This window comes from Nicotiana tomentosiformis, chromosome 2, assembly GCF_000390325.3.
Source record: "Nicotiana tomentosiformis chromosome 2, ASM39032v3, whole genome shotgun sequence".
NCBI lineage: Eukaryota > Viridiplantae > Streptophyta > Magnoliopsida > Solanales > Solanaceae > Nicotiana > Nicotiana tomentosiformis.
Window position 1 is genome coordinate 108141885 of NC_090813.1, and position 17546 is coordinate 108159430.

At 36.4% G+C, this 17546-nt stretch overlaps 1 protein-coding gene across 1 annotated transcript; it reads right to left on the reverse strand.

Annotated features, from left to right (window-relative positions):
- Positions 1-14726: 14726 nt before the first annotated feature.
- LOC138905190 (short-chain dehydrogenase virD-like) lies at positions 14727-15857 on the reverse strand. The gene has a single exon (XM_070193696.1). The coding sequence runs from the start codon at positions 15813-15815 to the stop codon at positions 14964-14966; it is 852 nt and encodes a 283-aa protein (XP_070049797.1). The 5' UTR covers positions 15816-15857; the 3' UTR covers positions 14727-14963.
- Between the last annotated feature and the right edge of the window lie 1689 nt (positions 15858-17546).

The window sequence follows — 17546 nt, forward strand, 5'->3', positions numbered from 1 at the left end:
GGCATACCGAAACCAAATGTCAGGTGGCGACTCTAAAAAATCCTTTGAAACACAATCTTTTGTCACTTTTCAAATTGAAAAACCCTTTTGAGATTACAAATCTTTTATCTTTTTTAGAGAGGGTTAGTGAGGGAAAAAAGGGGTGTGACAGCTCTAGCGACTCTGCTGGGGTGTTGCAGGTTCGAGCTAGTACTTGACCTTGTTGGCTTTTTAGAATAGTCGGTTGAGGTTTTTATTTGATTTTTATTTTGTTTATATAGTTTTTATTACTTGCTAGTTGTTTATGTGTTTACAGTTTTTTTCTTTATGTCTTACCGCTTTATAACTGTCATCATATGCATTATCCGGTCAGTTCTTTCTGCAACAAGTCTCGTAGTACGCGTCGCATACACGAACTCTTCATTGAGTCACCCTTATTCTAGGAAGGGGGAAGGGCCGTCAGACATATGGAGTGGGTGGAAAGCTTGAGCAGCCATCATCGACCATACGCTCCCTTGAATTATCTTGTTAGTGAACCCCAAACGTAGGTCAGCCTTTAGGTCATTTTTATTTGCATCATATCATTATGACCTAGCGTGGCCCAGTCCTAGATACTGTGTCCTTTGTAGGAAGCCTGTCCAAATTGTGTCAAATGGGCCTGCGCGGCCCAAAAGGACATTCAATCATCCTACGTACTAAATGTTGCATTTTTGAGGGTAGAAAGGTCAATGGGTAGACTAATGTTTGGAAAGAAGGGTGAAAATGAAGCAAGAGAGAATATTGAGTGTTTTGTCACTTTTAGTCTCTTGCCCCGTTTTCTAAAAGAAAAATAACAAAAAGATTTTACACTTTCTCATCATTTTTCAAAAAAGAAAAAAGATAAAAAATAGTTTTTCCAAGTTAGTTACATTTTTAAATTCTCTCCCGTATCCGATCTTCTCGAACTATGCATACCTGATTCTCGTCTTTCGGGGCGGGATACGTAGGCGGCCCACATAGGGTCCGGTCTTCCTAGTGAGTCTTAAGTTCTTGACTTCGCGGGGTCTTAGCCAAATCTTGCACGCTTAGCCATTTTTGACCACATCGGCTATTTTTGCAAAGTAGGGTCATTTGTGCAAAGTAACCTTAGAGACAACGATTCTTGAGAGTTTAGGGTCATATGGGCCTTTTGAGATATTTTTCCATGTCTTAGAGTTCATCCTTGTTGAGTTTGCACTTCTAGCCACCTTTGGCCACGTAGGCTATTTTGTACAATCATGTCTTGCATGTGTCCAATAGGAAGTGTTATTGTTTCACATAGTGTCCTGAGCCACTAACTCTATTTGGTCTTATTTTTCTCATTCAGGTATGGATCCACTTACTGGAGCTTGAGCATGACATATACCCCATGACCATCTTAGTCAGGACCGTTGCTTTCAACATCTGTTTGAGGAGACTTTTTATATTTTGAATCTATTTTGTCTTTTATTTTACATGTCTTGTCCAGTAGTATTGATTCTTTTAGGTGGTGTCACAGTTTGTCATAGTCTAGTTGAGTTCGTCGAGTCTTTTGTTATCGTACTTCCTATTTTGTATGTGAAAACCAAAAAAAAAAGTTATAAATAAAAAATCTAAAAAGATTTTTATTTTTAGTATATTTTGTCCATTATTTTTTCAAAACTACGCTTGGTCTGATTCATGTGGAACATGATACGTAGGCAACCTACATAGGGTTCGATCGAATTATTTTTGAAAGAAAAATTTTTTTAAAAAAAAGATGAAGTTGTGGGATGTGAAAATTGAGAGAAACTGTGGGATGTAAGAAAAGAGCGATAATCGAAAAAGAAAGAGAGGGAATACATTGAAAAACCAAGGAGCGCAAGGAAATGAAAGTGAAGAGGAAAAGTGGCAAGAAGAGTGAACTTGGGATGATGCCAATGTGACCTTCGTACCCTCGAAGTCATTTTAGAACCGATAATTGTGACTAGGTGCATTGCACATAATGTGAGATTATCTTATGTTAAATGCCCTAACGCTAACCTGATGACTTCATTTTGTTCCTCTTTGTTATCTTTATTATAGCATAAGGGTGGTTGGTTTGTGGTTCTTAAACTGGTAACTCTTTCCTATAACATAAAGTCAAAAGGCAATGGCAGACGACAACAGAGTTGAGTTAGGTGATATTGGTACCCGAAAGCAGTTGGTTGAACAAGACATTGGGTTGGTTGAAGAGGTAAGGATGTTGAGACAACACATGGCGGACATGTATCAGGCTTGGATGACTGGGAAGGCACCACCCCCGCCACTGCCTAGCTTCCTAGATGCTACCCTTACCCAAGCTCCGGTCATAGTGCCAATTGATCCACCATATTCTCCGGATTTTCCCGCTTATCACAGCTTTCCTAACCTCCTTAGTAGCTCCATCGTTCGTCCTCCAACTACCTTTCCAAAAAATAGCCCTCCTGATGTTGTTGAGCCCCGCCAACGACATGTCCCAGTGGGCATTCCTGCTCAACGCTTTCAGCCTCAACATCGACCCCAGGAATATCCTCGTACTCTAAATAATCCTCCCCGATGCTACTTCTCTCCACAAAATCCCCAAAGTCATACCTCACCTTCCCACTACTCTATCCATAATGCACCGCCATATGCTCCACATCCACAGGACTCGCATTGGCCTTCACCACTTCCACAAATGTTTAACCCGCCTCCTCATGTATGTCAACCACCTACCCGCAAGAGGTTCCAATCGAGGCCGGAGTACAAAATGAAAAGGCAGCAGCAAAGAGAAAAGTCTTTCACCCCTATTGGAGAATCATATGCTAGTTTGTTCCAAAGGTTGAGGCAATTGGACATGTTGAAGCCGATTCAGATAAAAATGTTGAACCCCCTTCCAAAGAATTTTGATTTTTCTCAAAGGTGCGCATATTGCTTTAATGCCCCGGGGCACAGCATAGAAAACTGTTGGCATCTGAAAAGAGCAGTCCAGAAGCCTGTTGATGTAGGTGACATTACCGTGCAAAATCCAAATGCAACAGATACTAGCCAAAGTCCATTGCCTGTTCATAATGAGACGCATATGTTGGGTATGATTTGTGTTGAAAATGAATATGAGAACTCTCCTGAATAACTTGGAGGGCCACTTACCGCAAAGTTTTCAGTGCTATCAGTCTCGGTTCTAGAAGTTGATCTTAAGAACGAGTTGGCAAAAGAGGCCCAAAAGCTATTTGCTAAGGTCAACGTGATCGAGACTTGTGAAAGTTCTGGTAATGTCGATGTGCGACTCAGTGGTTAAGATGTCGAGCTTGGTAATTGGAAAGACACTCCTTTCTTGGTTAGCCAGGGAGGAGTTTTGGTGGTTTATTTTGTTGTCGTTTCTGTTGTCCGGATTATTTCAGGGTCGTAATCCGGATATTGTCTTGTGGCTCAAACCCTTCTTCCTCATATTTTGCCTAGTTCGTGTAGTTGTAGTAACTCTTCTAGTGTCATCTAGGATCGTTCCAGGGTTGTAACCCATGTCTATTTTGCTCGTTTTGTTTTTCAAACCCTTTCAACGTCTGTCTAATGCAATCTCATGTTTTCTGTTATTTCTATTCAGTTTTTGTTTAGTTCTCTTTTCCTTTTATAGTTCTTTTCATGCTGACTGTAGTGACATGATTTGCACGCGGAATTCTCAGCCTGGTCTTGAAAAATAGTCTACTCAGGAAGCAATGAAACAAGTTTTGAAGATGATAGGGACATTTTAGGGAAATAAATAAAGATTTGGACATTTTGAGATCATTTAAAGCCTGAATTGTATGAAACTGGACAGATAGTTTGGGAAGTTAATAGGACGACAAGGATTTGGTATAAGAGAGTGCGTCCTAGACAATTTGAAGCAAGCAATTTTGAGTTCAAGTGCATCTCAAGTTACAAGATAAAGCCAAGGGAGTTTGTCCCAAACTGACGGAGGGTATTCATTGTGAAAAAGAAATCACCCAATGAGAGTTCGGTACTTGACACGGCACTAAAGAAAGATGGAAGGCATATCTGGGATATCAATGCTGATGCTACAAAAGAAATGTTATACATGATCTTCATTTATCATCCTCAAGTTTCATGTGTTGTACTTGGCATTTTCAGAGATTGGGAGGCCCTCTTTCAGCTACCCAAACACTTTATACCCTTCGGTACCTTTTTGAGACTGTGCTGATCTCTTTGACCTCCCCTCTTTTGGAATCAAGTTAGAGTCATAAAAAAAAAGAAAAAAAAAGAGAAGAATAAGTTAGTGTCCCCATAGGTTTGTTTTAGAAAGTTCAGTCCAAGAGAAAAATTCAAAAAAAAATGAGAAAAAGAAAAAATAAAAATGAGGAAAAAGAAGAAAAAGAAAAATAGCAACAACAAAAAAGTAGTCTTTTGAACTACGTTCGACCTGATTCTTGTCCCCACAAGATATGTAGGCAGCCTTACGGTTCGTTCGTACCAAATAAAATATTTCATAATCCCACGAAGTCAAGAGTGGGGCAATTTTCTTAGAAATTCCATCTAAAAAAAAAGAGGTTCAAATTCTCTTGTTTTATAAACCGGGGCAAAGTTTTAAAATAGATTCCAAAAGTTGTAAATAAATTAACCATTTTGTCTTAGTTTGAATTTAAGCCTTCATGCCTTTCTTTCTTTCTAACCCTGTCCAAAAGCCATATTACAGTCCAAAAAAGACCTCCCAGATGATCTTTGAGAGTGCCGAGTTAGACATTCCAGGAGCATATGATATTTTTACCATGGTTAATGCTTTGTCATCTGCAGAATCAAAGGAAATAAGAATAAAAGAACAAAATGAGAGAGTCTTATCGGTGAAAACCCTCACGGGCACCATAAGCCGACGGTGAGTTGATAGAAAGAACAAAATGAGAGAGGCTTGATAGTGAAAACCCTTCAGGGCACTATAAGTCGACTGAGGATCGTGAATTAGATAGGACAATTGGAGCATTGAAGCCTAGTTTCACAGCTTAGAGGTATGACAAGAATGGAAGATTAGACTTGCTTGACAGATCAGGCCACTTAATCCAAGATGCACGTCATAGTCAATAGAGTTGGTGTCACATCAGATAACTTTCTACTTGGTAATTCTTTTGTTAGATGTCATCTCTTTCTACTGTCCCCTTACTTTGTTCTTCTTGCTTGGTTTAAGTCCTCTTTTTGAGTCTGCTCTGTCTGAACAAGTGAGAAATGACTTCAAAATTTGCTACCAACTTTCCAATTGCACAAAGCGGAGTCTGGCTAGCACACCAAAGTGACATAAGTTAGGAAAGAGTAGTATGCACATTGAGTTGGTGATAATTGGCGTGCTTTGGGATTCATATGAAGTGCAAAGGTTCGATAAATATCAATTCATGAACACAATGCAACAGGCAAAGGGTATAGGGCTCGAATAGATCAGAGGTGTTTTCTGTGGTAAGGTTTGACAGAAAAGTGGTTAGCCAATAACAAGAAGGGTCTTCCAAGTTGAAATCAAAGTTATCATGGCAAGTGTAGGAGCAATCGCCCTCAACATCAAGGCCACAAACCAACCACCATGTTTTAAACTCACAAGTTTTCTTTGTTTGAAACAGGGACGAAGACTATGTCCAAATCAAAGCTTGGAAGCTTGAATTTTTCAGGTGTCGTGCCCAAATTTTGTCAGCACAAAGGTTGTTTGAGAAGGTTTTACCTGCTAGACATTCCCCTAGTTGAGAAGATCATACCTCCTAGGCATTCTCCCCAGTCGGGAGAGTTTTTTGTTTTTTCTTTAAGTTCAGGAGTCTCGCCTGGAGAATAGGGTCAGTTGTTAGTTTCCTTAAGTTTTAAATCTCTAGTTTTTCTTAAGTTCAGGGGTCCCACCTAGAGAATAGGGTCAGTTTTTAGTTTTCTTAAGTTGTTAATCTTTAGCATTCCTTAAGTTCAGGTGTCCTGCCTGGAGAATAAGAGCAGTTTTAAGTTTCCTTAAGTTGTTAGTCTTTAGCTTTTCTTGAGCTCAGGGGTCCCGCCTGGAGAATAGGGTTAGCTTTTAATTTTCTTAAGTTATTAATCTTAGTTTTTCTTTAGTTCAGGGGTCCCGCCTGTAAAATAGGGTCAATTTTAGTTTCCTTAAGTTATTAATCTTTGGCTTTCTTTAAGTTCAGGGGTTCCGCCTGGAGAATAAGGTCAGTTTTTAGTTTCCTTAAGTTGTTAGTCGTTAGTTTTCCTTGAGTTCAGGGGTCCCTCCTCGAGAATAAGGTCAGTTTTTAGTTTTATTAAGTTGTTAATCTTTAGTTTTTCTTGAGTTCGGGGGTCCCGCCTGGAGAGTAGGGTTAATTTTAAGTTTAGTCAAGCTCAGTTTATAGTTTTCCTCAAGCTTCAACCTCAAATCTAGGAGATGCACTTTCGACTTTGGGTTTTTCAGATTCTATTTCTTTAGGAGGTGCACTTCCTAATTTTATGTGAGATTTCACCCCTAGGAGACGTACTTCCTAGTTTGGTTCATTCAAGTTTCACCCGTAGGAGACGCACTTCCTAATCTGGATCTTTCAGGTTATTCTTTTAGGAGACGCACTTCCTAGTTTGGGTCATTCAGGTTTTATTTTTAGCAGACACATTTGCTAGTTAAATTTTCTTGGTTTTACTCACAGGAGATGCACATCCTAGTCGAGTCTTTAGTTTTACTCTCATCATTGCATCAATAGCATAGGTGATTTATAGTTTTTCTAACAACTCACAAATCTTGCTAGTGCAAACTGGGGCAGAAAGTTTTGTTTGTTGTGTTGTTTTGATTGCAGGGATCCACCTGGAGAACGAGGGTCAATATTTCAGAAATCGATTTTAAGTTCAAATTGGAGAGGCATCAGGAGCCCGCCTGAAGAACAGGGTCAACTTTCAATTTTCAAGTTCAAGCGGCATCAGGAGCCTGCTTGAAGAACATGGTCAATTTTCAGTTTACAATTTCAAGTCAGAGGGGCATCAGGAGCCCGCCAGAAGAACAAGGTCAACTTTCAATTTTCAAAGTTCAAGAAGCATCAGGAGCCTGCCTGAAGAACAGGGTCAATTTTCAGTTTACAATTTCAAGTCAGAGAGGCATCAGGAGCCCGCCTGAAGAACATAGTCAACTTTCAATTTTCAAAGTTCAAGAAGCATCAGGAGCCTGCCTGAAGAACATGGTCAATTTTCAGTTTATAATTTCAAGTCAGAGAGGCATCAAGAGCTCGCCTGAAGAACAAGGTCAACTTTTAATTTTCAAGTTCAAGAAGCATTAGGAGCCTGCCTGAAGAACATGGTCAATTTTCAGATTACAATTTCAAGTCAGAGAGGCATCAGGAGCCCGCCTGAAGAACAGGGTCAACTTTCAATTTTCAAGTTCAAGAAGCATCAGGAGCCCGCCTAAAGAACAGGGTCAACTTTCAATTTTCAAGTTCAAGAAGCATCAGGAGCCCGCCTGAAGAACAAGGTCAACTTTTAATTTTCAAGAAGCGTCAGGAGCCCGCCTGAAGAACAGGGTCAATTTTCGGTTTTCAAGTTCAAGTCAGAGGCAGCAGGATCCCTCCTGAAGATTAGGGTTAACCTCCAGATGTTTTTTCAAATCAAATCAGAAGTAGCACGAGCCGCTGAAAGACAAGGTTTGCAAGCTCAAGTCTACTCCGAGTCCAAGTTTATTTTAAGTGCAAGCAGCAGGTTATTTTTGCTGTATTTTTCTTTTATTTTTGATGTAATGGCAGGAACCACGGATCGGAACCTCGACGGCACCTCAATCGGCTCTCCACCTCGGTATACTCCATCACTCTTCTCACTTCTGAACTACACGTGGCCTGATTCCTTTATGGCCAAGGATATGTAGGCAGCTCAATACCAAGGCTCGATCACAATCGTTTTAGCCATTTTTATTTTCTTTTGAATAAGCGTCAGGTTATAAATCAATTACGTTGCTTATTGTTCTTTGCGTCGAAAACTCTTTGTATTTTCAAGCAAAGAGGGACAGCTGTAAGCACTTAATTTTTGACCCGTGCAATTTTTAAAAGCAGCATTTTAAAAATATTAACTTATTTTTTATTTTAATAGAATTTCAGTCAACTTTTAATTTTAATTTTAAAACATAAGTTTAAAACACAAAAAAATAGTTTTATAGTATTTCTTCTCTTATTATATATCTTTTTATTTTATCCTTTTTTTTATTTAAGCTTATTAGTATTTTATAGTGATAATATTTTAATTTTTACCATTACTTTAACATAGTTTTCTTTACCTTTTTATAATATTTAAAAAATACCAAAAATATTTTTATTTGTATATATAGTTCACTTTAATAGTTTATTCTTAATAACTAAGATTAATTAGTATATTTTGGTAGTAGTTTTATTTTTATTTTTGTTCATTGAGAAAGAATTGAATTTGGGCCAATTGGGAGCTCATTTTCGGATTTTAATGGCCTAATAAGACAAAGGCTCATTGTTCCCAACCCATTAGCCCACTCTCCACTTAAAATACAAGATTTAATCTTAGCCATTTATTCCCCTCTAATCCAATGGCCATCATCCCTTCCCACTTCCATATAAAATACCCAATTATGGAAACCTTACAAAATCCCTCCAACCTAGAGCTAAGGACCGGAGACAGCTGCACACAGACATAGATAGAGGGAGAGAGGCACGAGAGAGGGTCGAAAAACAGAGGGAGTAACAAAGAAAAACAGGAGAGGGACATTCCATTTGAGCTCATATTGGCATTGCCTTATGCATCTTGATCGAGGAAATGGACAATTGAGATAGAAAATTTGGGAGGAGAGAAAAGTGAGTGAAAAGCTAGATTTAAGGGCAAAAATAAATTTCTTCTCGGATCTGAAGTTTTCTTCCTCAATTTGTTTCCTCTGTTTCTTTGAGATTATATAAGAAAAAATGGATGGAAAAGAAAGATGAGGATTATGTTGTTAAGCTAGTTTATGTTTGAGTTTCGAAAGAAAAATCCGAACATATGCACTTTAAATTCCTCCGTCCAGTTTTCGTTTTCAAAATTTGTTGAAGTCGAGGTCGATTCGAATCGCGTTCGAGGTCTCCGTTCGATTTTCCGGTCCAGGCCCTGTTCCACAGTTTCGGTCAAGTACTTGTACACGATCTTGTTGCTTTCGCGTTTCAAAGCTTTCAAACAGTCACGGTGAGATTCTGTTTCTGAGGTCTATTTCTAAGCCTTGTTCTTAATTAATTTTCAGTGTTCTTCCTTGTGTGTTTTGATATAGAATGAAATTCTGCTTGATTTTAGTTTACCCAGTTGTGTGCATATGACATTTTTATCTCGCATTAGTATATTAAATATTTATTGATGTCTTATTTCTTAAACAAGCAAAAGTGCCTAGTAGATTAATGATGAATTGAATTGGGAATTTTAATAAAGTGGGCCAATAGGTGATTAAGAGAAAGATTTCAGTTGGGAATTTGTCCATTTGCTCGTTCTGAATGCCATTTTGCTCATCGTGTGAGCCGTAGCGGGATTGAATATTAAAAAATAGAAAGAAACCCAATCTTATCTTGTTTATTGTTTTGTCCGTTAGAAGCATGCTTAGGCCGACCACACTTGGGTAGGCAAAGTTTAGATCTTCTATTTTATTTTATTCGAGGTGAGAGGTCGTTCCTTTTAGTTTGTATTCAGGGAAATGCCCCGTAGATTTTGTATATATTTTATTTGGGGTATGCCCCGTATTGAATGTAATCGAAGGCCGTGACGGACATCGTGAGTGAACATAGTATATATTTTTAGTATTTTCCTCTTATTTTATTTTTCTTTTATTTAGGTGGGGACAACCTCAAGCCTCTTGTGTATTTATTTTCTTTTGTGTGTTTTTGCTTCAGTTTGAGAATCCTTTAAAGCCAACTAGATTATGTATGCAACCGTGACCTTCACGTGACTTGGAGAATGCCTAACACCTTCTCTCCGAGTCAAATGAACCCCCTTACTTTGAATTTCTGGTGCAGTTAGTTTTAGAGTCAATTGGGTTGTGAAGGAAAATTGTTACTTTTAAAAATGGTGACCTGGCACACCGAAACCAAATATCAGGTAGCGACTCTGAAAAATCCTTTGAAACATAATCTTTTGTCACTTTTCAAATTGAAAAACCCTTTTGAGCTTACAAATCTTTTATCTTTTTTAAAGAGGGTTAGTGAGAAAAAAAGGGGTGTGACATTAAGCATCTCTAAGTCTTTCTCTTTCCTTGGCTGGCCGCTTCTAACTCGGATGTAAGTTTTGTCACTGTCACTCGCATAGCTGAGAGGCTCTCCCTATTAAGTTCCTCGCCCTGTGAGGAAGTCCCTATTTCTTGCATTCCACACCAATAGCGATGGAAATTTTTCGTAGAAAGCCCGTATACCTTCCACCATTTTGGACCGCCAACAGCCTCCAACCATATTCTTTCAGCATCCTCGTCCGAAGGTTGGGTTGGATCGCCCGATTCACCAGCTGGCTGACTACGAATGAACTCTACCACATTACTTTGGTAGAGACCCTACATTATTTTAAATTAAATTAGTATTTAAAAATTCTTATAAAAGTAAATTATAACACGAAAAGAAAATTGAAAGCTTACATATGCAATCTCTGCCTGGTCCTCGACCCACCTATCTCCATCCCCTCTTTCTTCTTCTTTAAAATATGCGCCTCCTTGAATAGCTCATCATGGCTCATTGAACGCCTATACTTCTTTTCCTGAAAATAAATTAATTTAGTTAATAAATAGAATTGATATACTTAGAAAAGTAAAATAATTTAAGCAATTACCAATCTTCTTTTTATTGTCCCGATGTTGATAGCACCCCCAGTGTGCAAGGAGCCTCCCTTCTCAGATGAGCGAGCTTTTCTTTCCTTTTTCGCTCCTCTGTAAGAAATCGTCGATCTGTCATCGATCTCTCTATGATTAGTCCACACAAAGTAATTCTCTATAAACCCCTTCCTATAAAGATGAAGCTTAACTTCCTCATATTTTTTAAACTTCATACAATCGCACTTGACACAAGGGAACCTAATTACTCCATCAATTTGGTATGATGTAAGTGACATTGCATGTCTAATAAAGCCATCAACCCCTTCTACAAAATCCTCCTGCAATCTCCGCCGATTAGGATAATTTCTATTGTACATCCAAGTAGGATGTTCCATCTATACAAATAAAATAAAAATAAATGGAGATATTTCCATAAGTATTAGAATTACTTAATTTATTCTACAATTATAAATTAATTAAATTATTTTAGTTAATTAAGATAATTAATTTTTACTAATTACACCAAAATTAAATTATAGTAAATATAATTAATGATAATTCATTCAATTTAAACATAAACTATAAGTTCAATTTGTATCCTAAAAGTTCAACCATTACCCCTAAAAGTTTAATTTATATCCTAAAAATTTAATTCATATCCAAAACGTTTAACCATTACCTCTAAAAGTTCAACTCATATCATAAAAGTTCAACTCATGCCCTAAACAATTCAATTAACCTCACAAAACATAAGCTCTATCCAAAAAGTTCAACACTTACCCCTAAAAATTTAGTTCATACCTTAAAAGTTCAATTCACAAGAACAAATCCTAAAAACTCAATTCAATTCAAAGTTAATAATTCAATTCCTAACTAGACTATTCAAGTCAATACAAACTTAAATATTCAATTTATACCATATGTATTCAATTCATTTCAATTAAAACAAGATCTAAACCCTATATTTCAATAAAATGCAAAGTTAAGCAATTAATTTAAATACTAATTAACTAATTCATAACTAATTAAAAAAATATTAAATTTATACAAAAAAATATATAAGTTATAATTCAAACCTAGAATTTTTAGGAGGTGGAGAAGGAGGGGCGGCAGTGGAGTCAGTAGCAGCGGCAACGGCGACGGCGGGGGGAGTGGCAACGTGGGGCGGGGAATGGGATTTATGTGTGGGAAATAGAGAAGGAGAGGGGGAAGGGTGTTGTGTGTGAGAGGGAGAAGAGAGTAAGAGAAATAAGGGGAAAATCCCGTATTTGGGATTTAAAAATAGAATTACCGACCAACGTTGATCGGTACACTAAGTGACGGGCGTTGACTGTATTTTGACTAGTTGGTCGGTTATTTTTTTAAAAAAAACTAAATTGTTTTTTTGTGTTTTTATTTCTTAAAATATTATAAACTATAACCATTTATTTTATTCACATACATATTTGGATAGAGCTTTATTTTATTCATATAATTAAGTATATGAGTATTTTTACACACACATATACTATATTGTAATTGATGATCAATCACATACATTACTACGTACGAAAATTTTATCAATTGATAAACCAATATTATTCTATTTTAAATATGTTTAGTCGTTTGACCTATTAACTCGTTTACTTAATGCTAATAACTTCTTTCGTTTCTTTAATTTGTGATCCATATATACATGTCAAAGATGTTTAGTATTAATTCTTCTATATTTCATTCATTCATCACTAATAATGCATGACGTAGATTAATCGATATAGGTCGAGACGTTTTATTTTTAATATTCATCGATATAGGTTGAAACGTTTTGTTTTAAATATTCATCGATGCATCTAAGTAAGTTATAAGTCGATGAATCAATTTACAAATAGATATTTTTGATGATGATTAATTATATATACTAATTAGATTATTGCTTCTTCACAAGTCCATCCCCAAAAGAACCCGACCCTGTGGTCCTAGCGCTTCGTGTTCTTATATATATGCGGCTCTCTCTCTCTCTCTCTCTCTCTCTCTCTCTCTCTCTCTCTCTCTCATATATATATATATATATATATATATATATATATATATATATATATATATATATATATATAGAGAGAGAGAGAGAGAGAGAGCTAGTTATAGTATATATTAGTGTATTAATTATATATAGCTTGGTATAGTATATGTTAGTGTATTCATTATTTGTATTACAAAATAAAGTGTTAACGGATTACATTTATATTATTTAGGTAGTAAATATTGATGTGATTCAAAAGTTTGACCATGTTTGACCATGTTTGACCTATTAACCGACCAACTTTGGTCGGTTATTTTTCAGAAATTACATATACCGACCAAAGTTAGTCGGTAAAATCTTCCCCTGCAATAACCGACCGACCTTGGTCGGTAAACTTAACTATAAGTTCTATAAATTTTATAAAATATTTTAAATAATAATATAATTATTAAAAATTAAAAATGTGAGTCCCCATTACCGAAAAGGTGCTTTGACTAAGCAAAACTGACCACTGCGGTCAAATGTTTGACCAATTTACCGACCAACTTTGGTCGGTATGTAATTTAAAAAATATATAAAATATTTTTTTTGTAGTTTCCGTCCGTTTTGGACGGTTTTTGGTCGCTTTTGTTGGCCGACCAATGTTGGTCGGTATGGCTTGGTCGATTTTTTCCGGATTTTTAGTAGTGAATAAGTCTTTTTTTTTTAAATTTGGTGGCTTTCCGTTTGGTGGGGGGTATTTTTAAAAAGATTGGTTAACGATAAGGGTAGATGTGACTAAGTTGTATAACGGAGAGTAGATGTGAACAATATACAAAGTAAAGGGATACATTTGACCATTTTCCCTACTACTAATATAGCGCACTAGGCATCTACCTCTGCCTTATTGGCTTCTCCAGTTTATGTACAAAGAGAATGGGGCGCCCTACTCACGTTGTGAGCTTGCATATAGCACGGGAAAAAACATTCACTATTTGCAAGTGCTGGTATTGTGAAATATTGAAAAACTTGTCTGAAAAATATTCCAAGTGAAATCATTTATAAGTCTTCAATTTTTTTTCCAAATCAAATTTTTGTCCTTATACGATATCAACTTTCAAATACTCGTTTTCTACTTCTACTTCAAATATATAATTTTGAATTTTAGTTAAAACTGGCCAAAACTTCTACAAAATAGTAGTAGTTTACTGCCCGGCATTAGTAAAATTGCAAATTGTGACCATTCTGCGTGTCCTTATTAAGTTTCTTTGTTCCGTAAGGCATAGACCAGTTAAAATCATTTTTCATAAGAAATAAAAATATTTTCCCTTTCTATTTGAGAAATCAAATTGGGGTTATACGTTCCTGATAAGCAAATAATATAGAAGTGGGTTTTCTCATCGTTCCAACGTTAAGTACCAACTTCGAGCTGGCTTGACTATTCCAAATTTTCAATATATTGCATGCAATTTTGCATGTAATATTCCACGGAGACAGATTTTCCAGTGAGAATGATTTGGCCGATACACTAGTAAAAGAAGAATGTGGGAGAGATGACCCTTTTGATTGAAGTAATGATGAGTAACTCCACCTAACACAACGGGCCACTAGCAATTTGCCTAAAGTGCATGGCCTAACAAAAGAAAAGTGTTTCTTTGCTATGCCCCAGCAAAGATAGCTTTCTTTCATTTTCATCTCCATTTCGCTGTTGAAACAGATGGGTAATGGAATGTGGATAGGAGCCTCTATTCTTACCTCTGTCTGCTTTGAATTGGCCTTATCAAGTAACCCTTTTCTGGGTAATGTGGGTTACCCGTATATAAAGGGTTCCCATATCCTTTATTACTACTCTAAGACCATTTATGCTCTCCAGAATTGAGACAACAGTGTATTATTACTACTTTTGGCTGTTCTAATATTACAAATGACAAATTATGGTTTAGTTTGGTCTTAAAATGAAAGGGTTTAAGAATTAAACTACTCCAGTATATCGGTGGCATATATGGCGTGGGAGAGTTTAGGGCGAGACAAGCCTAGCTAGAAGGTCACATTGTAATTTGGTTTGAATGTAACTGAATGTAATTACGTAGTTTGACTAATGTGTGGAATCGAGGGAGTAGTTACACTTTCTAAGTTTAAAGTGGAAGGGAACAATTATATTTGTCATACGCTAAACTTATTTATATGTTCATAAGAAATAAATGCACAATCCGGCCCATGGATTACAACCACATATACCCCCCAAACCCTTTCATAACAAGGAAGAATAGGGAAGAAATAAAGTTACTATATCAACTATTAATATACCTTAAAAACCTTGCTATTCAACTTGAATCTAGTCGAAAAGAACAGATCTCTTGCCCAAAGGGGGGACCATGAAAGCAAAGAAAACAGTCCAGTCATATGACCAAATTGAATCACCTTAGGTGGTTTTGGACTCAAGACCTTTGTTGCTACATGTCTTGCAAAAACTAATGCTTCAGTCGCTTTACCCCCTTGAGAAGCCTTTGCACGCTCAATTATGGCTTCTTTAAAATCCTTGTAAAGTTTCCACTCATAGTTTTGCAATCTTTCCACATTATTGTTCCCAAAACTTGATCTTATAGCCCCTGGGACCACGATAATTACATTTATATTAAACGGGCTTAACTCAACCCTTAAAGTATGCGATATTGAAAAAACGGCAGCCTTGCTAGCACAATAAGACCCTGCCCAAGGGGTTGGCACTTTCCCCACAACACTCCCTACGTTCACTATACTTCCACTTCGTCGCGATGCCATGTGAGGGACTACTTGTTGAACCAACCTTAGTTGCCCCAACGTGTTAATTTCATAAGTTTTTCTGATTGCGTCCAAAGGAAGCTCAGCTAGAGGGCCTGTGCTGCCTATTCCAGCATTGTTGATCAAGATATCTATTTTCCCACATTTGGTTATAATTGAATTCACGGCCGATGCTACGCTTTCATCTGATGCAACATCAAGATCAAGTGTCTCAATTTTATCTGCTCGTAGGTCTAACATATCAGACATTCTTTGGGCTATGTCTGATGCAAAAACATGGCAGTTTTGCTCAGCAAAAGCCTTGCAATATTCATAACCAATGCCACCCTTGGCGCAGCCAGTGACTAGAACAACCTTTTGGTCACCCATAACATTTCGTTGGTTTAATTCATTTTCTCTAGCAAATTTTATAAGATGTACTGAACATGAACCTTTCCAAGTTTTCTCCGCCAATACATTTCTTAGTATTTCGAAATCTCGGGATGACCTAGCCTTAAAGAATATGCTAAGGCATATGCATCAAGATTTAAAGAACGGCCGGCCTTGCAGTGGATTACTTGTTTAAGAGTGTTTTCAAATTCATGGAAGATATCAATTTAATTGGCAAAACGTAATGCGCATGTTTTTTCGGTTACAAACTCACAATGCCAACTGAGTTTGTAGACAATAAGAACGATATAAGGTTAGTACAAAATAATTGAAATTGATATTCAATGTGAATAACGTGCATTTTCATAGCAAGACGGAAAAACCAGGACTACTTGTTTTGGATTATTTCAAAAACAAAACAAAAAAAATAGTAGAAAAAGAATATAATCGAAGAGGAAAAGTGACTAAAAATGGAAAAAATTATAGCCCCATCTAAAACTTTTCAAAGTCGAGTTAAAATCATATCCATGCAAAGAAAAGAAAGATAACGTTATTGTCGAGAGTAATAAAAAATGAGGTTGAGGCTGAAGTGACCTTGTGAGTGGATGCCACTTAATTGAACCAATATTAATATCAAATCAATAAATTATAAATATGATTATCACTAAACAATAATTAATTATTATATATTTTCAACTTAAAATTTCACTTACCATAATAAAAATAGAATTTAATGTAAACATTCTATATTCCCTCTGTTTCAATTTAGACGACACACTTTCCTTATTAGTCTGTTTCAAAAAGAATGACATATTTTTACCATTGGAAATAATTCAACTTTAAACTCTTCATTTTAACCATTTTATCCTTGATGAGAAGTTTTTATAACCACACAAATGTCGTGACCCCACAAAACTTTTACCTCTTAAGCTTTTTAGACCATAAGTTTCAAAAATCTTCTTTTTTCTTAAACTTCATGCCGAATTAAACTAACTCATCTAAATTGAAACGGATTGAGTAAATTCTTACCGGGATGGTGTTTGTTTTGAATACGAAAAACAAAAAGCCAAGGTACAACCGAAAGGTGTAGCGGGGGCAATATTAAAGATTGGTCCAGTGAACTCAGGTGGGTACAGAAAATCCAAACAAAATCTAAATAAGGTCACAGCAATGGCTAAACAGGAGTCAACAGAAAAAGTTAAAGCATACGGCAAACCTAACTGAGAACGACCATATAACGCTGCCGTGCCCTGCCCCTATCCTTGATATCAAAAGCTCTTTCACCTACTTTCCCTTTTTAGGGAATGAGACTTATCCTTCTTCCTCATTAAATTTCACTTCTCATTTAAGATTCTCTCATTAGGTTTTGAGGGACAACATACAATATATTTATATTATCATCCTACATTAATTTATTTTAACGTGTCATATATCTTATATTATTATTAATATTATTTATTATGAATAATTACCTAAAAATTTTGTTTGCACGATCAGTATATAAAATTAAACTTCTTTCTCTTTATCTCATTCACCTTTCCTTCAAAACGCACAAAAATTACAGATTTCATTATGTGAATAGAAAAACTTATACGGTATGCTTACGTATTTATGTTTGTGTGAAATGTCATCGTCCAAGGCCTGTGTGTCATGTCATATTCATCTAAGATTCTCTCTATCTAGACCCACTATAGTCATTGGCTTGAAACCTACTTTAGGATTTACGATTGC

What these genes read in the sequence shown, in the direction of transcription:
- LOC138905190 (XM_070193696.1), bottom strand. Translation starts at nt 15,815, where the DNA reads ATGGGTGACCAAAAGGTTGTTCTAGTCACTGGCTGCGCCAAGGGTGGC.